Source organism: Ctenopharyngodon idella, chromosome 1, assembly GCF_019924925.1.
Source record: "Ctenopharyngodon idella isolate HZGC_01 chromosome 1, HZGC01, whole genome shotgun sequence".
Lineage (NCBI taxonomy): Eukaryota > Metazoa > Chordata > Actinopteri > Cypriniformes > Xenocyprididae > Ctenopharyngodon > Ctenopharyngodon idella.
This window is the reverse complement of record NC_067220.1, coordinates 21,395,500-21,421,318: the sequence shown is the minus strand read 5'-3', so window position 1 is coordinate 21,421,318 and position 25,819 is coordinate 21,395,500. Positions and strand designations below refer to the sequence as shown.

The 25,819-nt window shown below is 35.1% G+C and overlaps 1 protein-coding gene across 6 annotated transcripts in view; it reads left to right on the top strand.

Moving 5' to 3' along the window:
• lrba (LPS responsive beige-like anchor protein) overlaps window positions 1–25,819 on the top strand; it is a 259,976-nt gene that overhangs the window by 42,939 nt on the left and 191,218 nt on the right. For all 6 annotated transcript variants that reach the window (XM_051892487.1, XM_051892501.1, XM_051892479.1 and 3 more), the window contains exons 5-21: window positions 1,913–2,034; window positions 4,339–4,465; window positions 5,368–5,487; window positions 6,211–6,357; window positions 7,006–7,203; window positions 9,046–9,179; window positions 11,592–11,700; window positions 12,721–12,873; window positions 13,002–13,170; window positions 13,957–14,036; window positions 14,135–14,197; window positions 14,732–14,829; window positions 15,733–15,825; window positions 16,478–16,586; window positions 17,593–17,674; window positions 20,656–20,779; window positions 21,352–21,544. In XM_051892487.1, coding sequence (XP_051748447.1) covers window positions 1,913–2,034; window positions 4,339–4,465; window positions 5,368–5,487; window positions 6,211–6,357; window positions 7,006–7,203; window positions 9,046–9,179; window positions 11,592–11,700; window positions 12,721–12,873; window positions 13,002–13,170; window positions 13,957–14,036; window positions 14,135–14,197; window positions 14,732–14,829; window positions 15,733–15,825; window positions 16,478–16,586; window positions 17,593–17,674; window positions 20,656–20,779; window positions 21,352–21,544 — 2,121 coding nt within the window. The remainder of the gene's footprint in view (window positions 1–1,912; window positions 2,035–4,338; window positions 4,466–5,367; window positions 5,488–6,210; window positions 6,358–7,005; window positions 7,204–9,045; window positions 9,180–11,591; window positions 11,701–12,720; window positions 12,874–13,001; window positions 13,171–13,956; window positions 14,037–14,134; window positions 14,198–14,731; window positions 14,830–15,732; window positions 15,826–16,477; window positions 16,587–17,592; window positions 17,675–20,655; window positions 20,780–21,351; window positions 21,545–25,819) is intronic.

Sequence of the window (25,819 nt, the reverse complement as noted above, 5' to 3'; positions counted from 1 at the left end):
CAGTCTAACTGCACTGGCCTTAACCTTGACTTCAGTCATAATGTATGCCTCTATACACTGTGAAAACATTTGTGATTTTTCAATTTGTGGAACTTTTCTGGTTTCCACGGCGATGCGAAAGATACAGTATATGCCAGAAATTCTCTATTTTGGGCTAGTCCACTATCCAGACATTTTAACTTCCTCTCTATAATAAACTTACAAAATGTTTTAAAATCAGGGAAATTATACTTTGATACGTTTTGCCTAATTGAAACTGTTATAACACAAGTCGATATATGGGAATTACAATGTATTTGGTTACTATGGACATGTGAATCTTTGTCAGGACAACAGAAATTTACAGTTTAAAGATTAGAAATTAATTGTTTAATTCAGAAGGGATCATATTTGACTTTTTTAATTGCATATTTTATTTTTTTATTTTTTTGAAAGTCTCTTATGCTCACCAAGGCTTGATTAATTTGATCAAACTGTTTCTATTTTAATATATTTTAAAATGTAATTCCTGTGATGCCAAAGCTGAATATTCAGCAGCAAATACTCCAGTCACATGATCCCTCAGAAATCTTTTTAACATGCTGATTTGATGCTCAAGGAAAATTTCTTCTTATCATCACAGTTGAAAACAGTTGTGCTGCTTGATATTTTTTTGGAAATAAATTATTTTTGCCAGAATTTGTTGATGAATAGAAAGTTCAAAAGAAAAGTAAAGCCTTCACTAAACAGTTCTTTACTTTCACTTATGATCTATTTATTGCAGAATATTTTTTTTTAATCATAATGACCCAACATTTGAATGGTATAGATGAAACATAGATTTAAGTTTAATTTTTCATGATTTCTAGTACAGAAAACTGACCCTAATTGAATAATCACACTTATGTTCACATGAAACTGTAGTATGAGAGCTGCAACAAGATTTAGGCTCATTTCTTCAGACTTGCTCCCATCGAGAATAATCCAGTTGTGAAGCACAAAGTCAGCAAGGTTGAATTTGAAAATGAAGGCAGTAAAAAGAGTCCCCCTTATTCACACACTGTCTTGTTACTTTCAGAATTAAGAGATGTTAAAACTTAAAAAAAAAAAAAAAAATATATGAATTTAATTTCTCTCTGTTTCCAAAAAGCTTCAGATATCTTAACCCAGTCTTTCACTTAGTTATCTAGGCATTCCTTCAGTCATGTGACAGATGGAAGTTTACAGGAATGTCTAACACCCACAGGAAATGTTAGGTGCTTTCTGGAGTTTTTTTATGCTTTATAGGAGATAAGCACTACAGAATAAACCGTTTTTTTTATGGAAACATATATATTGAATTAAAGTCTTGTTTTTAGAGTTAAAAAAAATCTAGTCTGGTGCTTACATATATTTACATACATGTTTTTCTGTGCATCGAGAGGATTGCAGTAAAAAGCATATGTATTATTTTCGTATGTGATGCAGATGCAGTTGAAATGCTCCGACTGCCTATCTGTACTTTTATTAAAAATCAGACCATCATACTGCCAGCATGGGGATCTTTATGCTTTAGAGGGCATGTTTATGGAACCCTTCCTGTGTTCACTTGAAACGGTGCCAAATGAATGCCGTTCTCTCAGGAAATACTTTGATTGGATGTTGTTTGGTGTTTATACTGTATGTTATTCTAGCACAAATAGGATACTGGGTTCAGGAGAAAATAACATTGCACTTGCCTTAATTTTTCATCCGTAACCCACAAATATGACAGGAAATTCTCAGTGTACAAACATACACAGACATTTTGAACATATCCCTCCAAGGATACTACTTTCACTGTAGTTTTTTCCATTCTGTTCAAATGCCATATACTCTACACTCTTTATCTATAATAGAACCACAAAATAAAGAAACCTAACTGGAAAAACTGTTTTTGTTTATGCATCATCAGGCTATTGCTCTTCCACCTATTGCAAAGTGGCCATACCAGAATGGCTTCACCTTCCACACCTGGCTGCGCCTGGACCCCATCAATAACATAAACGTTGACAAGGACAAGCCTTATCTCTACTGGTGAGTCACACACAAACACTGATTATACAAACCTATGATGTAAAATAAAGCACCTTTATTCAAGATGCTTTCTGGTGTCAGAAAACCACACACCTGCAGTACATAGAGGAAGATTAGCTGACCACCATTTTTGTGGGGAAGGATGTGTTTTCCTCTTTCTCTCTGTCTAGCGTTTACGCTTCTCAAGGGCACCATTTTACCGCCGCCTTGTCCCATTTTCAGCTTATAATTAATTTCTGTCAAAAATGTAATTTATGCAAATGGAGCTATTTTGACTCACCGAACAATAATTCACCCTGTAGAAAGAACTGTAGGATTTACACTCTTCACTGTGCTGAAATTAGTTCTCTACATAACAGGCCTTCTTTCATCATTTATGTATTTATATATGTAAATGGACATTCCTTTCAGATTTGCCATTAAACAATGTTGCTTTCACATAGTATAACTTTCACAGGAATATTTTTCTTTTTTAAGGGTTATTTCACACAAAAATGAAAATTGTGTCATCATTTACTCACCCTCATGTCGTTCCAAACCTATAAGACAAAAATGAAAGAGAATATTAAAAATATCTTCATTTTTGTTCTAAAGATGAACAAATGTGTTATGGGTTTGGAACAACTTAAGGGTGAGTCATTGATGACAGAATTTTCATTTTTTTTGGTAAAAAAAAAATATTGCTCATACTTATAAACTAGGGCTATCAATAGATCACAATTTTTATTTGTGATTAATTGCGATTAATTGCACATTTATTATTAAATTAAGCTTATACCATTTATCTTGTTTAAGACAGATAAAAAAAGATGGCAATTTTGTTATCATTTGCTATATCCAGCAAAGTAAACCATCAAATTGAAGGGTGATTCTCACAAAACTGTATTTTTTTTTTTTGCAAGCTTTTTTCAAGGTGTTTTTCCAAAAAAGGGCACTTGGAGACTCCAAAAGGACACCAAATGATATAAGGAGTCCATATAATTCATAAATTTATGCACACCAAAAATAAATAAATAAGTAAAGTTACAGAAAAAAACTGTACAGTGCAACAGCTAAGAGCTTTTTTACATAAAGTTCTCAGACTGTTCATTTTACATCTTCATATCCACATCCCTTCATTGTTAAATGTTTTCCTTACAGTTGTCAAATAAAAGTGTTTGCACATTTCAGTGTTTGTACACTCAATTCAGTGTATTTGTTTTTTCAATACATATAGTTTTAAGCAGTTTTACACCCTAATGAACAAGTTAAAGTTGACACTAATCAGTTATGGAATGTAATTATGTGCTGAATCACATTTATACCATTTTTCTATCATGTTTATAGGAAAATACATACATTTGCCATTAACAGCATATGACTTGGATGCTAGATGCCACTTATTTTCTATAGTTATTTTGTATAGTTATTTTCTGTTTTAAATTGCCTACACAATAACGCAAGACAGTTAAATTTCAAAAGAGTATAACCGGTATCACCAACCATATGTAACAGTAATGTAACAGGTGATCTCCCAGGTAATGATGATGCAGGCTGTTTTAAGTATCCTTCTTCACCCTCTCATAGCATTAGACAATTTCTACTGCTGCTGCTGTTTTTCTTGTCTGTTGTATTGTATAATAAATAAGCACGCTGTCAGTGTGGATGTGGCATAATATAGACAGCTTCTTTGATTGTAATTGCGAGCTAAATTTCTGTTGCATTGCAGTGCACAGCTGGCTTGCATTTGTGTGTCGAATCAACACGTTTAACTAACACATAAAAATGGACAGAGCGGTCCACGTTCAGAAATATGCTAGAATGCGTTTCCTGTACACAGCTCACTGCTCGTGTGTGTGAGAGAGAGTGATGAGGTATAGAGATGTGCTGTTTGTGATATTACAGTCTGAAAGAAATATTTCCTAATTATTATTGCTATTTTTCAAATTATAAGCGTGGAGCTTACGATAAAATTATGCACGATACTCGCCCTGAAAATATTGTTACTTTGCATCCTTGTGTCAGTACAATATCCCCATGCAAAATATTGCGATACTATGCTGTTTTGTTTTTTATTTTTTTTCCCCACCCCTAATATATACCTCTCTCAACACACAATATATATAAACATAAAAAAGAGAGTGATTGGTTAAATTATTGTTTTGAATTAAAAAGAAATGTTTTTTTTTTCTTTTGTTTCATTAATTAAAGGGTTAAAACTATAGCCACTTTTTCTGTCGAGAATAGAGCAGTTTAAATGTGTACCACCCCTCATCTGAAATGTAACTTGTATTAATTGAGATCTGTGTTTTCTCTCATCTCTAGTTTCCGTACCAGCAAAGGTTTGGGCTACTCTGCACACTTTGTGGGTGGATGTCTGATTGTGACCTCTCTAAAATCCAAAGCTAAAGGCTTCCAGCACTGTGTGAAATATGACTTTAAACCACAGAAGGTTTGAATTACCTCAGTCTTTTTTTAGCTTACCTGTTTGTAATCTTATCATGTACACTTTCCAAAGTCTTCATCTTTACCACTACAATGTACAAGGATAACAAAGTTGGCAGGAAAGTTTGTGCTGAGGCCATGTCTGAGGATTTGCAAGAAGAAACCAAATCCCTTCCCTGCTCAGATCCCATATGCCCCCTGGAATGGGCAGGTGTCCTCAGCTAACACCTTTAGACTAGAGCTGGACAACCACAGTCAAGGATGATCCAACAAGACATAACGTCATTTGCGCTATAAAAAGATTCCATTTCATTTTATTTTATTTAGAAATATATGTATATATTATATTATATATATATATATATATATATATATTTAATAGACAGTTTTTTCAGGAAGAAACATCTGGTACTCATAGGGCTAATTTTACTCAAATTCATATTTCTAAAATCAAGAAGCTCATAAGCGCTCTAAAAAGCTTTTATAGGATGTATTTGGCCTATATTTAGAGTCCATTACATTACATTCCCTCTAGAGAGGTCTTACCTAAGGGATAAGCACCTTCATTGGCTTTTCCCTCCATTTAATGGAAATTCAAGAAAATCTAGGTGAGATTGTTGTCAGAGGTGTTTCTAGGGAATGATCAGAAATCATGAGATTAATTGCGATTTATTTTATTCACTAGATTTACAATATAAACAAATATATACTAAATTTACAGATATTTCTTATTTCTAAGTGTTGATTTTAGATTAGACTTTAACTCATGAAAATATAAAGTGGATCCCTTACAAAGGGGATAATCATATTTTGGGGTCAATAATGCTCTCAAATTTTGTGATATTGATATTAAATGAATAATGACATGCTTTCCTATTTATAATGGCTAATTTTGTTTTTATTCTACAGTGGTATATGGTGACCATAGTGCACATCTATAATCGATGGAAGAACAGTGAAATCAGCTGCTATGTCAACGGAGAGTTGGCGTCATATGGCGAGATCACCTGGTTTGTCAACACAAGCGATGTAAGTAGTTTCAAAAGGTTCTGTTATTTCTCATTGTTCTGTTTTTTAACAGCAGTTAAGCTTGAGGCTTTGCTTTTTTCTCCTGTAGTGTTTCAGTTCAAAGCTTGTCAAATATTTTGGCAGCTACAAACCCCAAAATACCCACAAACTTCAAAAGATGAAGCAAAGCGGCCTGCATTTGTTAAACTTAAAAGTCCATTTTATATTCAAGCTGCTTTGACAGCTGAACAATAGCAAAAGCAAACATTTTTAAATACTTTTGATGAGATTAAATGTGATTATTCAGCCATGTGTTATTCTTTTTATCTACAGTGGGTTCCAGAATCTGAAAAGTCTTCTATTTTTCATTAACATTCTATGATCAGCATAATAATTTGATTGCAATTGTTTGCCCAGTGTGCATTACACATAGGCTTTTCTTTTGAAATTCTATATCAAAGATGGACATTATTATACTGAAATAGCTCTGCTCAAGGTGATGTCAGAGTGATATAGTCACTTTCTATTTATAACATTTAAACAGCAAAATTTTGTAACAGCAAGTTGTTTGTTTCTTATGTTGATTCACATGGGCTAATAAAATGATGCTGATATGGTTTGTTTATCTTTTATGCATGTGGACATACTAACACACACAGTAGTGTACCTATACTACACTTACAACATTGTGACCAAAAAAAAAAAAAAACTGAACTAAGAAAACTTCCATCCGGTTCTTCACAGACGTTCGACAAATGTTTTCTGGGCTCATCAGAAACAGCAGACGCTAACCGTGTGTTCTGCGGTCAGATGGGGGCAGTGTATCTGTTCAGTGAAGCTCTCAGTGCTGCTCAGATATTGGCCATCTATCAGCTGGGGCCTGGATACAAGGTAGAGCCCAAATTTTGTCTAATACAGATTTTTTTTTTTTATTTTTTTTTTTAAATAAAGTTCTTGGTCAAAATCCTTTCTTGATGATGTAATAATGTAGTCAAATCACATACTGTATATGTACAGTATGTATTTAAATGGTTAACATTTAAATGGTCATAATATTCAGCACAAGTTTTATATATATATATATATATATATATATATATATATATATATATATATATATATATATATATATATATATATATATATAGGTACATTATTTAGGAATTTTAGGCAATCATTTAATTTTTTAATTTCAAATTCTTTTAAATAAAGGAGTGTGCTAAGCGTATTAGTTTTTGTGGTGGTGGTCTCAGAATTGATATTGAGAGTCATATATTTGACTAGTTATGATATTGAATACTAAATGTCAGTTGAACCAAGGTTTTTCAATTTGCTCTTCAATGATATGATAATTGACTGGAAAACATCGGGCAGCTTTATCATTCACATCATCTCTCAGTCTGTCTGTTGCACTTAAACACTTATGCTTTTATCAAGTGCTCCGATGAAGCAGATTTAATTTCATGCTTTTCACACTCACTTGAGAATGTGCAGCATACGTAGCTCTGCTTTAAACATCTCTCTCTCTGATTGATCCAGGGAACTTTTAAGCACAAGGCAGAGAGTGACCTGCTGTTTGCAGAACATCACAAGATGCTGCTGTATGATGGAAAGCTGTCTGCAAGTATCGCCTTCACCTATAATCCCCGGGCCACTGACGCTCAGCTGTGTCTGGAGTCCTCCCCCAAGAACAATGCCTCCATCTTTGTGCATTCACCACACGCCCTCATGCTGCAGGTATGCTCTTTCTCTTTGTCTCTTCATCACACCTGGTTCACCAGCTCCGCACAGCTGCCCGAAGAGACCTGCCCTGCCAGGTGGACTGCTGTCTGTGGGCGAATGAAACTAGCTCATCACCATTCGTTAACATAATTAACAATATGAGCATTTTATCATCTCGCTCAGCAAAATACGGCCCACACCTGTGCTGCTTCCAGCACACCATGAGTTCTAAAAGCTCTTAATCTAATCTGGTCTTCATTGATATCAAGGGAGGCTACCAGCTTTTTAATGTTCATTTATTTATAAAATACCCATTTTTGACTTCAGAACAATAAAGTGTGGCCTGATGGCCTGGGCCAGCATGAGAGAGTTTTGGACCAGCTAATAGAAGTGTTTCTATGGCTTTGTTAGTCTTGTACATGTGCTTTTATGCCCCGAAAGTATAAACAAGTTTTTGTGTGATGTATTGAACATTTGATGCAAATTCTTCTAAGTTATTTAAAAGGCAAACATAAGTGAGGTTTTGTCTAAATTGCAAGAATGACTTGTCATGGTCTGGGAAGTATCAGAATGGGTTAAAAATTATGAACAACTTACAGTGTACAGTTCTTTTAAAGCAAGCAGGTGTTTATGAACGTATTGCAAAATAAAACCTAAAAAATGATTAAAAAAAATAGATAATTTTATCAATATTCTAAACAAGTAATTTAATTAAAGCTGCAGTCCGTAAGTTGGTTTTGGTTAAAAATGATTCAAAATCAATTTTTGAGCAAGTACATAACCAGCCTGTGTTCAAAACTATCTCCTTACCTTAGCCCAATTCACAACGGTAAGCTTGTAATAATGTTTTGTAATAAGAGCGGTACTGGTGGGTTTCCGCAGGTAATTCGAGCATGCAGCCTTTCGTCTTTACGCCATTACATCACATCTGTTTACATAAAGAAGGAGTCCCAGCTAGTAGGCATGTGGAGGATGCTGCAGCTAGCGGATCATTTATAGCCTTTTCTCACAGCAGCTGCAATAATTAAACTTATCATTTTGATGGCGGATTGTAATCCAGAAAGGTCCAAATGACAATCATCAATGACAACTGGAGATTCATCTGCACTGAGGAGCCATGCAGATGCACAACCCATGTAAAGATGATAATTTCGCAAATAACTGCAATTGCAGGTTTCAAACATAGATGGCGACAGAGGCAAAACTTACGGACTACAGCTTTAATAATAAATTCATTATTTGAAATTCATTCAATAATAATTGAATAATTTATTTAAATAAAGCAATAAATTATTGTTATTTTTATTAATCATAATTTGAATTATTATTGTTGAAGAATACATTTGCTGGACAAGTACAAATCTAAACTGAAAAATCATTGTTGTCAAGCCCTGGACTTGATAATGTAATAATAGGATAAATTCTATAAAATGAACAATAGGAGCAATAGTTTAGCTTGATTCTCAGATTTTTCAGTTCATAAAGGCTTTTTAAGTTCTGATGGCATCTTCACATGCTGAACAGATTAAGTAGTTTTCTCTCTGACAATGATTTTATGGATGTGCCATTATGTGCCATCTGGGAGAGAACTAGTCTGATTAGAGGCACATTAAGAAGGACCTCACAGCTGTCTTTCTGTGTTTAATTATACCCCCTCCCTCCCCTTTTTCATCAAGCATACATAGCACAGATTTAGGAAATAACCTTCACATGCAGGAATAGTTGTTGCAGAACAATAGGAAGGTTACATTTATATGAATTGTGTTGAATGGAGAGTCTCTGTGTTACACAACATAATGACATAATACAAATTAAAATTACAAAACAAATCTAACATCAAGCCTTTCTATGTCTCAGGATGTTAAAGCTGTGGTGACACACTCGGTCCAGAGTGCCATCCATTCTATAGGAGGAGTTCAGGTCCTTTTCCCCCTGTTTGCACAGCTGGATTTTCTCCAGCACAGCGATGACGAGCTGGACACCTCCGTCTGGTGAGAACACATCAGCTCTGCCTGGGGGCGGAATGGAAATTAGTAAAGGGAATCTCAGTGGGAAAAAAAGATTGAGCTTTTCCCAGTTTTGGCCTTGCCAGGAAAAACTGAAAATTAAGTTAATGTTTTCTCTCTTAGAGTTGTTAAATCCAGTAGACACACAATGGCAGCTTTTTTTTTTTTTTTTAAGGAGATGTTCTCTCATGGTACACAAACCATTAGTCTGTTTTAGGCTCTAGGGTTTGGTGCTCAAGGGGCCAGTGCTCAGTGTTACTTAATGTTATTTTTTGTGGACATACCATTGAATAGCAGCCAATACAAAGTTAAACATTTAACCATGATTGGCTGTAGTACTAACAAATGAGTGTTACCTGCATCGGCCAAGATAATGTTTCTGCTCCACATTATCAAAATGACCGGTTTGTTTGATTGTAGTGATGAAAACAGCAAAATATATTTGCATTATCATTTTCAAACAATTGTTTATCATAATGAATGTTGTACATCTTATTCAAGTAAATTGTGAAAATCTGTTCAGGGCTCCAGACTGCAACAAAATGGTCTCATTTTGTGAACCTTTTTCCTGCCGGTGCAACTTAATTTTGTTAGAGGTCATACTTGTGTGACCAGCACGTTGCCCAACTGATGAGCTGCCATTTCTGTAGCACATAATGCATATTAGAAACATAAAATGGCTAAGAAATGAAAGCAGAACGTTACTCGTTTGAGCTGCGAAGCGTGGACTGTTTATATATTGCCTGATATATTGCCCATAATGTTTACACAAAAATAAATGTCAACGACATTTTGCCGATCGTGCTGCCCTTAGTGCCTCTGTCATCTCGTCTGCTCTCTGAGGCGAAAGCGGGGCTCAGGCAGCTCCTTCATACACAGAGCTGACATCGACAGGCGGAAAAATGCGCCATTCGAGTCGTTATAGTGTTTTCCTGACAACTACAAGACAGTTTAGAAGAATAAGTACAAATGCACTCAGTTTCCGCAATCCACTGGTGCAAATATAAACATGACAGCGCGAAATGGTGCACGCTCACAGCTAGTTTCACACAGGACACAGCAGTCGTGTTTTCATAGAGAACTGCACCGGTTTTCCATGGAAATGTGTTTGACTGTTGCACTTGCGTCTTTCGCAGCATCTCGCGCATGATGCGGCGCTAAAACGTGGCGCTCAAGTTAAAAGAATTTTTTCAAACACGTCTCTAGAAAAGCAGATACCTCAACAGGCCATATCTGACTGCTAAATCTGTGTTTTTGTTCATATGGACATCTGACAATAGCGTGCACCCTTACTTTACTGAGAAAATAAGGTCAGGGAAAAACCTGAAGATGGAAAATCTCCATATAAGTGCCTTTTGTGCATCTGCAAGTGTTTTTTTTTTCTACTTGTTATTTTGCAGTTTTTGTTAGCAAAGGTTTATTTATTATTTATTCAACATTATTATTTTTTTGACACTTCAGTTCCAGTATAAATATTCTTAAGAGTTAAGTTCATTGTCATTTGAAAGTGTGTAGGCCTACTTGCATTATTATGCTGTTATATTATGATTATATATTCAGTGGCATAAAATGGTCTTAAAATGACAATAATATTGCATATCACAATTATTTCTGGGGCAGTATATCGCACAACAAAAAGTAGTTATCGTGACAGGCCTAGATGAAAGAAGACTTTATGGCAAACAAACTTTTAATTAAAAATAACTTACCAGTATAACCAGATGGTGGCAGAGGAGCATTTATTGGCTTATTAGCCATTTCCACTCCCTAATATATGGGGAAAGTAGAAAGTCACAAAGTCTCATGAAAAACAAAAACTTTTCTTCAAATTGTGACTGAATTACACAGAAAGCAAGTAAAGAGCGCTCATTTTATAATCACTGAAACTGTAGGTCAGTTCAGTATGGTATTTAATAAGAGTAGAATATTTACATTTTTCCCTATAAAAATTAGGTTTTTGCATGTTACTGTTGTCAATAAAAGTTCATTTTATCTACATCTCAATTCAAGCCCAGTGCTTTACTGTCACATTTCTGAAATATGCAAAACAATAGTAATATGATTGAATTACCTTTATGATTAAACCCCCACCCCACCTCCCAGCGCATCTCAAATGTTAGTCGTGTTGTTTATTATTTATTCACCATCATGACTCTCCCCCCCCCCCCCCCCCCCCCCCCCCCCATTTTGTCGAATACCCAAGTTCTTCTTTTCCTTACCAAAAAAGCTCCATTAAAGTATTAGCTGGAAATCTATATCTCAGATCTCACTCAAATCTTGCACAGATTCAAACTTGATGCATCAAGATCCACAAGATGCACGAAAACACCAATGACTGTTGTCTTTCTCTATTGAATCTCACCTGTCATATGTTTTTTTTCTTTTTTTTTTGGCCAGTTGCACACTACTGTCGTTTGTGATGGAGCTGTTGAAGGGCTCTGTAGCTATGCAAGAGCAGGTGCTGGCCTGCAAGGGCTTTCTCGTCATTGGTTACTCACTGGAGAAGGTGAGTGCCGAACATGAACATGAATATCACTTTGTGCATTGAGTATGTGGAACTTGTATCCAAAGCCACTTTGATCAATGATGTTTTATGAATTAAAAAGTTTAAATCTTGCTAATGTTGAAACAAGACGAGGAGAAACTGTCTTCTTTAATGTTTGAAGTAAGCTTATATTCTTAAAATGGATACGAGGGAGTCCTTATTAAAACATACTAGCATATGCCTGCAGAAGTTGCTGGGTAACACAGAAAGAGAAAAAAGCGGTATGCTTAAGAATGCTTATTACCGTACCTAACTGAATGTCACAAGATCATATGTTTTAAAACCAACAGAAACACTTTAAGTGCCCAAAACCTGTCCTTTGCCTTTATGTATACACCCTTTTTTTTTTTTTTTTTTTCTTTCTCACCTTTACTCTGTATACACTCACTTTGTTCTTGTCCGCTAACTTGTTACTCATACCTCAGCATACAGTAAAATTCCTTGACGCTGAAGGTCTCATCTGGCATCAGGTCCACAGTACATAAAAAAAAGTTAAAAAGAGGAATATGTGCAAGACAAACAGATTTAGTTTGTATTTGAAGGCCTTAAAATGTGCAAATGTTCAAAGCTTTTGGAATGTTCAAGCTGCTTTTGGAAGATTAGAAACCCAACTTAAAAATGTAAAAATAGTTCTAAATCCAGTGAAAGTCTAAAATGATCTTGGAATGATGGGGCAGCTGTCAAGATGACCAGCACATCCCTATTGTATAGTGGACAATTTAAATTGAGCCATGTAACTTTTTTTATGTTTGGATGACTATGTTCTAGTTTGATGAATAGGCTGCAATGTCAAGCAAGTAATGTTAGAACTAATATATTTTGTTATATTAACATTAATTGTATTATAAGTCGCTTTAGAATACAAGTCACAGCGGTTTTCTGATAAAACACAATTTATATACTTTTTTATTTTTTATGACCAAGTTTATTAACCTAGTTTTATTAATATTTGATTTTTTTTTTTTTGTATTTTCTTCTCAGTCTTCCAAAGTACATGTGACACGATCTGTGCTGGACATCGTCCTTGCCTTCGCCCGTTACCTTAGCAACCTTCCTACTGGTGTTTTACTCTTGAAACAGCTGTGTGATCACATCCTCTTCAACCCTGCCATCTGGATTCATGCCCCAGCTAAGGTATCTTACACAGACATTTACATAAACTGGCGCTGTTGCATCATGCTTCCTTAATAGTTTACCAATTCTTTGTTTTCTCAAATGTGACTTTTCATTGTTGCTTGACACTGATTTGCTGCCCCCAACAGGTACAGCTGGTTCTCTACACCTACCTGGCAACAGAATTCATTAGCACCGTCAATATCTACAATGCCATCCGTAGAGTTGGAACTGTATTGCAGGTCATGCACACACTCAAGTATTTCTACTGGGTTGTAAACCCACTGGACCGCAGCGGAATCACGCCCAAGGGTCTTGGTAAGAGAGCAGAACTAAACCAACTTCTCAGCACATGCTGAGACTAGTGAATAAGGGTCCAAAAATGTCCATGTATAGCTACAATGGTATCCAAAAGTTTGATAACAATAATATTTATTTTTTTCACATTAAATACTGTTTATATTTGTTATAAATTAAATTATCAGCATAATAGTTTGAATTAAGTTGTTTTTTTCAGGTTTTTCCAGTTTTTTTTTTTTTTTGTAGTCTCAAACTTTTGAGCCCTGCTATATAAAGTATCAATGTACACTCATCTTATTACTTTCCTTTGATGAAATAGAGTCTCATCTAAAGATAATCTTTAATTATATTGGTTTTAAAACACACTGTCATTGTAAATATCCTGTCTTGATAATGCAGAGTGTTTGCACTAAAGATGCTGTGGGAAAACATCCCATCCCACAAAAACAGCAATTTGTCTTTTAGTGTGTTTTCTGTGTAATTTCCACAGTAATTTCCATAGTGTTTTCTGTGTAATTTACCACCTCTTCTTCACTTGTCTCATTCAAATCCCATTCAACAAAATCAAGGTTACATTAAATGAATGAAATATTCTCTTCCTTTTGTTTGCACCAAGTTATAAAGGAAATAATCTAAATTGGTTGTTCTTAACTGATTTTCCTTTTGGACCCAGAAAACAACAACAACACCACAATGAAAAGCATTCGTATTATCACCAACTGCTTAGGCCTGTTGAATATTAAATTTGATTTGATATTACATGACCTTTTGTTTGCTTGATATCCTGTATCTGTTTGTGTTCAGATGGGCCGAGACCCAATCAAAAGGAGATTCACTCTCTCCGAGCATTCCTGCTGCTGTTTGTCAAACAGCTTATCATGAAGGTACAGTAGAGTGGTCATAACATAAACACAATCTGAATCAATCAACTCCGTCATGAGGAGTGCAGTACAGGTAATGCTTGTGTGTCCTGTGAATGTAGGATCATGGCGTAAAGGAAGACGAACTGCAGAGTATTCTGAACTACCTGCTCACAATGCATGAGGTACACTAATGCACCTTTCAAACAGTCCTCAATGCATCACAATCTTTTAAACCAGTATCAGCTGTCTGACCACTTTGACTAAATCAATGCAGATTACTTTGTCATTTTTTTTGTTACACATTCTGTGGTGTAACTGCCACCAGATGGCGCTTGGTCCCCACGGCTGTCTCTCTTGTGCATAACAGTAAACTGCAGTTTTAAAAAAATGGCAGTTTACCATTGTGCCACTTCGCACAATATACTCTTTTATTATATATAAGATGTTTGCTTTTTTGCATAAAGTGCCATTTACTCGCAATAATTTCCTGTCATAGATGCATATGTATATGTAATTAATTCTAATGTTAATCCTGCAACAAGTTAATGCAGACAGAGCTTGCAGTATATTAACTAGACAGTAGTTTACAATGTACGATCCCCTACTTCACTCCTCTGCTATATTCATCATGGATCTTTTTTTTTTTTTTCAAGTGTGTCTTGAATGACCCCTGTCTCTGACATGTTATGCTTATTTATTGTAATTTTTTTTTCCAGGATGATAATCTGATGGATGTTCTCCAGCTTCTGGTGGCACTGATGTCTGAGCATCCTGGCTCAATGGTTCAAGCCTTTGATCAGCGGAATGGAATACGGTGAGAACTGTGGTTGCCCCTTGCAACTAGACATTTACATTCTTTAACCCACATTTTTATTAAAAACTATAAATGAAACTGGAAAAAAAAGAAAAACTGACAGATGAATTTGAATTACATAATTTCTCCGTGGAATAATGGGAGGCCACAATTCCTCATTCTTAGCAGAGACATCTGAGTCCTACTCAACAAAACCTATAAAAACACTTTCATAGGTTCATCTGATACCTATGCTGCTGTACTGAGCACTCATACAGGCTACTAAAATGGAGGCATTTACATTTCTAAAGCCTTTATAGACATGCTAGTTCCACTGACAGCCATGGGGTTAAACGTGCACGCTAGCGGGGGGGCATCTGGACAGCTCGTCACGATAAAACAGAGGGCCTCACTTTCATTTTAGATCTGACAACCTCATTCAAATCACACTTCCATCAGATCCTACTCCAGAAGGACATAGGCAGATTCATTTTAATATGTAGACAGTGTAATAGTCTCGGTTACATATGAATGTACACATCAGTTCTTGTGTACATTCACATCAGTTCATCAGAGATCTGTGTGCACACCAGACTGCGTCACTGATAAAATAGTTTTTTTTTTGTCGGAAAGAAACACTGAAAACAGTACTTGCCTTACATGTACTTACAGTGTACTTACCTAAGAAAGTACTGGTTAATATAATGTAGCTACATGGGTTAAGGTTAGGTTTAGGGGTAGGTTCAGGGTTAGTACCTAGTTATCACCCAGTTATTGTAATAATAACTGTAATAAGTACATAGTATATACATGGGGAACAGGACTGTAAAATAAAGTGCTACCTTTATTATGCATACATTTGGTTTGTCTGTTTCCTGGCAACAATTTTTATTTTAACACTTTTCTCTTCTGTGAATAACACAGGGTCATCTTTAAGCTGCTCGCATCCAAAAGCGAAGGGATTCGTGTGCAGGCACTCAAAGTCTTGGGCTATTTTCTCAAATATTTGTCACCAAAGTAAGTAACTTCTTTATTAATTGGAATTAAGGCTTGTAATAATACTGTTAATCATATCAGTAACAATAACATGTTAACCCTGTTTTTAATATGTGATACATATACATGATTCACTCTGACTGTTTATTTTACAAAATGAGTCTGTAGTGGATGGTCTAGCTATAAATATTTAGCAGAAATAAGCTTCCAGCATACCATCAAGTGAGTTGAAGGCTGATTTTTTCTTTTTTCTTTTTAAAATGAACGATTTAAAATAAGCAACTAGGTCTTTTCCCAGGAGTGAATTCAGCTAGGTTATTTTGATAACAAATTACCCTCACTCCACTATTAATTCATTCTGCATGGAAATATTTATGCACTAATGTAGTCAAAGTCTCTAATTGTGTGTGAGTATTTTTCCAAATGCAGTTTCTGTGGTGTTTGATAGATAAAGCTCACTTTCATTTATAATCCCATTTGCTTTATGTGAGTTTCCCCCAGAAGGATTCTGACCGCCAAGTGTTTTTAAAATAGATGCAGCTTCATTCCGTGACTACGGAGATATTTTTCAGAAGTTCTGGGCTACAGTTATGCCCTGTTGGGGTCCTGGCTGTATTTGAAGAAGTTCATAGCGTGGGCTTGGTGCTGACGTTTTGGATGCCATGTGTTTCAGGACAAAGTCAGAGGTCATGCTGGCTCACGGCTTGTTCTCTCTCCTCACTGAACGATTGATGCTCCACTCGAACCAGTTCACAGTCACAACATACAACGTGCTCTTTGAGGTCAGTCTCCTACATTGAAACCATTTTTTAATGGCTGCTAATAGCACTTTGTTTTTGACCATAGTATTAAGCAAATGTCAGCCATCCAGTTAAATTTTTCGGTCAGAGCATGCTAGACAGTCAAATCTGGCCTGCTTTGTACTGATCTGATCAGTACTAAAAAACACTGATTTTTCCCACCATTTTAAATTACCTTAATTTAAGTATATTTGTAGCAATAGCCAACAATACATTGTATGGGTCAAAATTATCGATTTTTCTTTTATGCCAAAAATCATTAGGATATTAAGTAAAGATCATGTTCGCTGAAGATATTTTGTAAATTTCCTACCTAACTTTAAAGACGATTTTCTCAATATTTTGATTTTTTTGCACCCTCAGATTCCAGATTTTCAAATAGTTGTATCTCAGCCAAATATTGTCCAGCCATAACAAACCATACATCAATGGAAAGCTTATTTATTAAAAAAAAAAAGACACTTATGACACTTTGTGGTCCAGTGTCACATATATACAAATACATGCAGTTTTACATTTGAATCAACATATCTAACAACCTCCCTCTCCTTAATCCTTTAACATCAGCAAATTACAATAACTCTCTAATGCTCACATGTCTTTTTCTCTGATCCATTTTTTAACACATTTTTAAGGTGCCACATTCTCTAATGGCTGACGGCACAGAGTTCCAGTATTCAACTGCTTTACTGAAAAATCTGACCTGGCAAATGTTGTTGACCTATATTTAATATAACACTCACCGCTAGTTGCTGACCTATTCATCATTTTAGCAGATTTATTTACTTTTTCATGGATTTTCTTAAGTTGTTTTTTGTCATGAGCTTGAATGGTTATGAGTTGTTTTTATTCTATATTTCCACAAATATATCACCAAAAATGATGTTTAAATCCAAATTAAAACAAATGTTTTTGACTTGAATGCAGTTGTCACCTGATCGCTGTGAAATGTTTTTGTGCTGTTGACTAACCAGAACATTCTCACCAGATTCTTACGGAGCAGATCTGTACTCAGGTCATTCACAAACAGCACCCAGACCCTGACTCCACTGTGAAGATTCAAAACCCACGTAAGTTCATATCAAACACATCAGTGATTAAATCAATGCATATTAAATAGCTGTATATAGATTAAATAGACACATTTTTACTTAAAACATTTTTTTTTTTTTTATCAAATAAAATTAATATAGTCATTTTTATTTATATAAGGTTATATAAAGTTTCTTTTCAGCCACATAGTTATAAAATAATAAAATTATAAATAATTTTTTATACATTTTTCCTTATTAACATTCACATTTGTGGCCCTGGACCACAAAACCATTGTGCAAGGGAATATTTGTAGCAATAGCCAACAATACATTGTATGGGTCAAAATTATCGATTTTTCTTTTATGCCAAAAATCAGTAGGATATTAAGTAAAGATTATGTTCAATGAAGATATTTTGTAAATTTCCTACTGTAAATATATAAAAAATATATAATTTTTGAGTGGATATGCATTGCTAAGGACTTCATTTGGACAACTTTATTTTCTCAATATTTTGATTTTTTTTGCACCCTCAGATTCCAGATTTTCAAATACTTGTATCTCGGCCAAATATTGTCCGACCCTAACAAACCATACATCAAAGCTTATTTATTCAGCTTTCAGATGATCTATGAATCTCAATTTCAAAAAACATTACCCTTATGACTGGTTTTGTGGTCCAGGGTCACATTTATTTACACTACGTACAGGTTGTACTGCAGTTTTACCTGTGTTTCTTAGAGAAATCTCAAATAAAAAATGTTTTGAAGAAATAAATATATAATAAAAATTATTTAGTATATATTATTTAAATATTATTATTATTAAATATTATTTAATTACATACATGCAACACAGAAAACAATATTTACAGTAATAGATAGAGTAGGGGTCAATATAAACGGATTCTACACCACCTCTCGTGTGTCTGGAAAATGTCCATACATGAAAGACAGCAAGATCACAAGCAAAACCTGCCTCCTATTGTAAAATGGCTTAAATCTGCTTATTTTTACTCGTGATTTACAATAATAGAATTAAGCGAGTTTCATTTCATATTTTTGTGCCAGCTGCGGTGCAAATCAAACAGTCCCTGGTTTTTCCTTGCGTCTAATGGTGAAGTGTACAGTTACCTCAGACAAATGGAGCTCATTTGATGGTCACCATTACTCAGATGATAAACACATTAAAAAGTAATTAACTTCCCACTGTAGCTATGGAGTTTTCGCTGCAACGGTTTCATTTGCAAGCAGCTAGTTTCTCAATATTAGATGGCTGAATTCTTTCTTATAATGAGATCCCTTATTTTCCAGCCTCAGTTTATGCTCAATTTTGCACAAGTCTCCTTTAAATCCAGTACAGGCTTAGACAGCAATCAGATGCTCTGGTTTTAATGTAAAAAGTGAAACTAATATTGTATACTGATCCATATCGGGACTTTCCCTAATGAAGCTTAATTCTGAGGTAGTAGAGGCAGCTGATTAGAGCTGTATTTACATGGAGATGTGACCATGTACACAAACCACTTGCCACTCAGAAGAATGATAGTGAATCACAGATCCTGGGTCAGTTCTAGAGCATTCAGATGGAAATGGTAAAGCAACAGAGTCTGATTCAAGGCCATCTCATAGATGATCAGAGAGCGAGCACAGCAGAGTTTCAGCTTTCTTCTGTGTCTCCTTGATTTGATCTGTGTTGAAGCCTCTAAATGGCTCTGATTGCAGTCTTTAGCAATGTCAGACTCAATCAAACAAACTGAGGAAGCAAAAGTTTCTCTTAAATTAAACTCCGGGACAAACCAGGACCAAATGGTGATTGGAGAGTGAAAAAACCAGAAAAGTGCAGAGATACATGCAAAGGTAATTTTCTACTGGTAAGGTTCAGTGACTCTAATTTGAGTGAGTAAGGCGTAGAAACAACACAATTCTGCTGGAACGAGTGAGAGCATTGGTTACAGATGCTGTCGTGCTCTAAACTCCCTGTGACGGCTGAAACTTGAGCTGCTCTTCTCAACTTAATGCATGCTGACATTGTCTAGATAATTCATCTAAACAACCAATCTTTCCAGTTTAAGCTAACGCTCAGTTCCAGGAAGCCACGACTTTAGCTGCAGAGTTTAGACAATACTGACCTTATGATGTAGAGCATACTTTTACTCCCTTCACAATATCTGTGAGTTATGTTCTCACTATATGCAGAAGTGTGGGCAAAAATGAAGATATGTCTGTTTTATTAAAGGGGTGCAATTTTCTAAAATGTATAATAACTATTAACATTTAGCCAGTAAGATTTTTTTAAATTTGCTCACCAAGAATTTGTTTGTTTGATCAAAAATACAGTAAAAAACAGTAATATTGTGAAATATTTTTACAAATTAAAAAGGCATTATTTAAAAAAAAAAAAAAAAAAAAAAAAATTATAAATGTAATTTATTCCTGTGAATTTTCAGCAGTCATTACTCCAGTCTTCAGTCAGTGTCACATGAACTTTTAGAAATCATTCTAATATGCTGATTTGGTGCTCAACAAACATTTCTTATTATAAATGTTGAAATGCTTAATATTTTTGTGGATACATTTTTTTCATAGAATAGAAAGTTCAGCATTTATTTGAAATAGAAATCTTTTGAAACATTATAAATGTCTTTGCCACTTTTGATCAATTTAATGCATCCTTGCTGAATAAAATGATTCATTTAAAATAAAATAAAAAATCTTACTGACCTCAAAACTTTAAATAGTAGTGTACATCTATTCATTTAAATATGTTATAACTTTTTGTGCAGCTGTATAACAGTATAATGTTTGGACACGCTGTTTACTATGTTTTCCATGTAAATTTTACACCATTTAAGGTGTATCTGATAACTAGAAAAAAATAAAATCAATAAAATCTTTAATCAAAATTATAGTGTGTAAAAACTATAAAAGCTTTTTAAAAACTAGGCATTCAGATACAGTGTGAAATGGTACGTTCATGTGCATTAAAGGCAGATTTTTTTTTTTATTCCCCATCAGAGATCCTAAAAGTGATAGCTGCTCTTTTAAAGAATGCTCCTCCAGGAGCAGAAAGCATGGAAGTACGGCGTATCTTTGTCTCGGACATGATCAAACTCTTCAACAACAGCCGAGAGAACCGCAGGTGGGTTCCGTTGAAACACACACACACACACACACACACGTTTGTTTTTGTGAATTGTGGGGACATTCCATAGGCGTAATGGTTTTTGTACTGTACAAACCGTATTTTTTATCCCCCTACACCAACCCTACACCTAAACCTACCCATCACAGGAAACTGCACATTTTTACTTTCTCACAAAAACTCGTTCTGTATGATTTATAAGCCTTTTGAAAAAAGAGAACATGGGGTAATGTCCTCGTAAGTCACCCTCTCCTTATAATACCTATGTCATTACTTGGATATCTGAATGAGGACATAACATTAACTTCTGTTGTTTTTAAATACAACTAATTGTATTAATTACAAATGAACCTTTGTGCTAATCCAGAATTCTTTATTTTAATTAAATTTTTTTTTTTTTTTTAGCATTATTTTTGCCTTTGCTTTTGTGTATACTTCTGGAGACAGTTTTGTTCCAAAAGTATTTTTGAGTACACACACAAACAAACACTGCGTCCAATGCTTATTATCATCAGCTTTTTTCTGAAATGAGTACAGTTTTTTTTTTACGCACTCATTCTTTTCTGTAGGAGTCTGTTGCAGTGCTCGGTGTGGCAGGAGTGGATGCTGTCTCTGTGCTTTATTAACCCCAAGAACAGTGAGGAGCAGAAGATCACAGAGATGGTGTACGCCATCTTTCGCATCCTTCTTTATCACGCCATTAAGTACGAGTGGGGCGGCTGGCGCGTGTGGGTGGACACGCTCTCCATCACACACTCCAAGGTCAGGACCCAAATGCACACACAAAACAACACATGGATGAATGTATGTGGTACACGTTAATTGCAGTCATGAGTATTCACTCAAATTAACAAACCTTGGCAGTCTTTCATACAACACGGAAAAGAAGTTATGTCTTTAAAAATATTTCCCTAATTTAATTTAATCAAAGAGACACCATTTTGCACTTCTGAGCTTATTTGAGTTGCCATTGAGTTCCTAAAGCATGGCTTTCGTTCTTAATGACACCTGCAGTGTTTTACTGGGGATTTGTTCACTAATGGCTAAAAATAATGCATTTTATTATCATAATCATCATTATTATTATTATTATTATTATTATTATTATTATTACCAAACAATTGCTAATAGTACCCATTAACATAAATTTCTTCAAATTTCATGTACACTACAGGTTAAAAGATTTTGTTCTCTGTTTTCGAAGGATGTACATTAAAACAGTAATGCTATGAAGTATTATTAAAATTTAAAATAACTGTTTTCTATTTTAATATATTTTAAAATGTAATTTATTTCTGTGATGGCAAAGCTGAATTTTCAGCATCATTACTCCAGTCTTTAGTGTCACTTGATCCTTCAGAAATCATTCTAATTGAATCATTTTAATCATTCTTAGTTTGTTGAAACTGTGATACTTTTTTCCAGGATTTATGAATAGAAAGTTAAAGGTTGTAACAATTTTTTCGTAACAATCTTTACTATGAATTTTTATCAATTGAATGCACCCTTGTGAAAAAATAGTATTCATTTATTTAATAAAAAAAAATCTTACTAACCCTGAACTTTTGAACGGTAGTGTACAAATTGTAACAGATAGTATGCCATGTAATATGCTATATAACAAAAATATTTGAATATAAACATAGATATCATAATATTGGTTGCTTGGTGGTAGTGTAGTGTTCCATATACCTTTAATCCAGAAACCATGCGGACATCAAATTAAAATGGAACCAAAAGTTTGCCTCCTCGTTCCAAAAGTCTGATTTACACCTGTTATTCTTTTGCTTTTCTCTCTCTGGTGTCTCTTGCCATCACTCTGCCTCTCTTCCTTTCTTCAACACCTGACTGTACTCTTGCATTTGGTTCCTTCTCTCATTGCCTCTTTCTCTCCTGCGCTAAGACTCTCTGCCTCAGCATTAATCCACTGGCTTCTCACTGCAGAAACCTGACTGTTATTGCGCTCTATAATCAACTAGACTTCTCAGATTAGAATCTGTATTTCCCTCCACTGCCAACCCCCCGTTCATACTTTTATTTACAGATTGAATTGCCTTCTTAATGTTTTTGAAAGCTCTCAGTTTTCTGAGCTTTCTAGCTTCAGAAATGTCTATTTTAAGATGCTCTATTGATATTGTAATATGGACAAGGTTCCAAGCGTAGTGAAGTCATTTGGTGTCAGACTGTGGTTTTGGGCACCAGCTTCTGGCACTCCTCCAATTATACACTCTGCTTGTGTTCTTGTCACTGGCCACTTGGGGGCGCAGCTGTGCCATATAGTGAGATGTGTAGGAATAAGGATATCTGTAGTGCTCAGAGTGCTTATTCATCCGAATATGCAGCCTTATTATAGCCTCAGATTCGCTTCAAGTGTGTCATTTCTGTGGTACTAGTGTTACCAGATGAAATCACAAAAATAAAGGTTGTTTTCAAACAGGTTTCCCAAACACATCATGTCTTACATTGGTTGGACAAACAGCTTAGGCCAGGGTTGCTACTGTATGTCAGCAATGTGTGTCTTGATGGCACCGCAGAGCCATAAAGACACCAGAGTTGTTAAAGGGAATTTTCAGGGAAATCAATATAAATAAATTATACAAAATAAACTATAAATAAGAGAGGCCCAAAGCAGGGGCCGCAGGTTAAAATATGCCCGTGATCTGAACCTTTTATTTGACCTGCCGTTTGCTTTATTTTTGCATTGAAATGTAGAGAATATAGGTGAATTTAATGAAAAATACATATATTTTAATAAAATATAGTTATAGTTTTAGCTCATCATAATAAAAAGATTGGGCACCTCTGCTAAAATGGTTTATTGACAGATGTCTCTGCATTATTAAGCACTCATAATTAAGATTGAAGTAATTTTATTTGTTAAAGTTTTTATTGCAAATGATACATTTTGACTGAGAAAGATGCACACACACACAGAAAACAAAAACATTATTATTTAAGACAGCTTATATTTCATAAAAAAATGTGTGATGTTCAAATTGGTTGCTTACATTTCTCATAATTGTTTTAGTAATATATTTTGAATATTACAACTCATCTATTTGTAATTTATTCATTTCATATGAAACAGTCCTAACAAACAGATTCATTACATTTATGTTTATTCATTTCAGCTGTTTTATCCATAATGACATACAAATGAGAATAATACCAGCGCAAGTGATTAATTCAAGGGGAAAGAAAAAAATAACAGAAGTTGTGCTACCGGACCTAATTCAAAAGCATGCTGAAATGCAGATACTAATTATTATTATGATGATAATGATAGTAATGCATGTAGAGATACCTCTTAAAAATAAACATCAAAATAAAGTTTATTCTTCTCACTCACACCCCACAGTTAATTGTGTCACATACATGATACACAGTAAAATAAAATGTAATCTGTGGGTGGATTTAGCAGCGTTAAAGGATTGCAGCATGCTTTGCTTTTACTCTTTTTTCATGCAGACACGTTTTATTTGAATCTGCTTGCATTCCTAAAGTAGCTCACTGCTGAGGCAAGTGCACACAAATTGATCATTCCCCTTCCTATGGGTCAAGCCTCTAATTGCTTTTTTTGCGCTATAATTGCACAAGATTAATGCAGGTAAGGTCCTGTTCTGTTTACAGCGTCTCTGCTCTGATCTAAAAACAGAAAAGGGGGTCGTGTGTATAAACTGGAAAGGTGCAGCAGTGCAGAGCTAGAGAGATACGTGCATCTGCTGAGGGGAAAAAAAAATCTAAAGAAACTCAATTGCAATTTTATTGTCCGGTGTGATAGATTTCCTGCCAACTCTGGAGTAGGAGAGCTGTTTGTCACTGTAGCTCTCCCTTTCAGCTGCAGGGGCTGGCTGACTCTCTGTGTGTGTGTGTGTGTGTGTGTGTGTGTGTGTGTGTGTGTGTGAGTGTGAGTCGGGGAGAGAGAGAGAGAGAGAGAGAGAGAGAGAGACATTGTGTGTGAAATAGAAATAGTGCATGTTTGCATATTAGAAATGTATATGTGAATCTATGCATGGTTTTTAGGTTGTAGTGTACAAGGTCTCCGGTTCCCCATGTTTGAACGCATTTAATATTCATCTCAAATGGCCTTGGCAATCATTAGGACAGGTCCTCATAAATTCAACCAGTCTTTTGGGAACCCCCTGGTAAATAAATACATGCTCTTGGGCAGACATACATTTAGACAAGTATGTAAAGGATTTTTTTTCTTTCACAATTCAACTGTTTTTCCAGCTCACTATAGAATGCCGGCCATCATTGAGTATAACATGAACATTTTATGTTTCTAAGTTCAGGTTCACACACACACACACACACACACACACACATATATATACAGTCCATTGAATTATTCACATTCTTATTCTGTGACAAATTATTTACATTATGTGATTTATTTATTTTTTATTTATTTATTTTTTTTTTTGTTGTTGTTGTGTACATTTTGGGACTTTTTATTTAGAAAACAAAAAGGTTCTGTCTACAAAATCAAATGGAAGCAAAAACTCAATATCTCAAAACTGTTCAGAATGTAGATAGAACCTTATAATTCCAAGGGGATGACATGTTGCTTTTACCATCTTTTTTTTTTTTTTTTGCCTTAGTTTTTATATTTTTTAAATCTTAGGTGATCTACTTAAAACAAACTCTTAAAAGAAACACTTTAGCAAGTGTGCTGTTATCTGATAGTTGCTTGATTGCGTTTTACCGAGCATGTGCGTGTCAAAGGAGATGAAGTCTCCTCTCCAGCCAGCTCATTGTTGGCAGACAGATGTTTCTGCAGATGGGCCTGCTGACACCACAGCTTACCCAAGGTGCCCCTGTCCCAGCACTGCACATAAATGAGACTCAGCTCCACACAGTTACTGTAGGGACAGTTTTCTGTTGGAAGTGATCACCTTGTGGAAAGACTTGGTGCCCTTCATGTTTTTGTAGTCAGCACTCTTCTGTTCCACTGTAAGGAACATCTTAATAGCTGAAGGAGATGTTGTAATGGTCCTGAAAAAGTGGCTGCTCCCCTGGAGCCTTTAGTTTCTT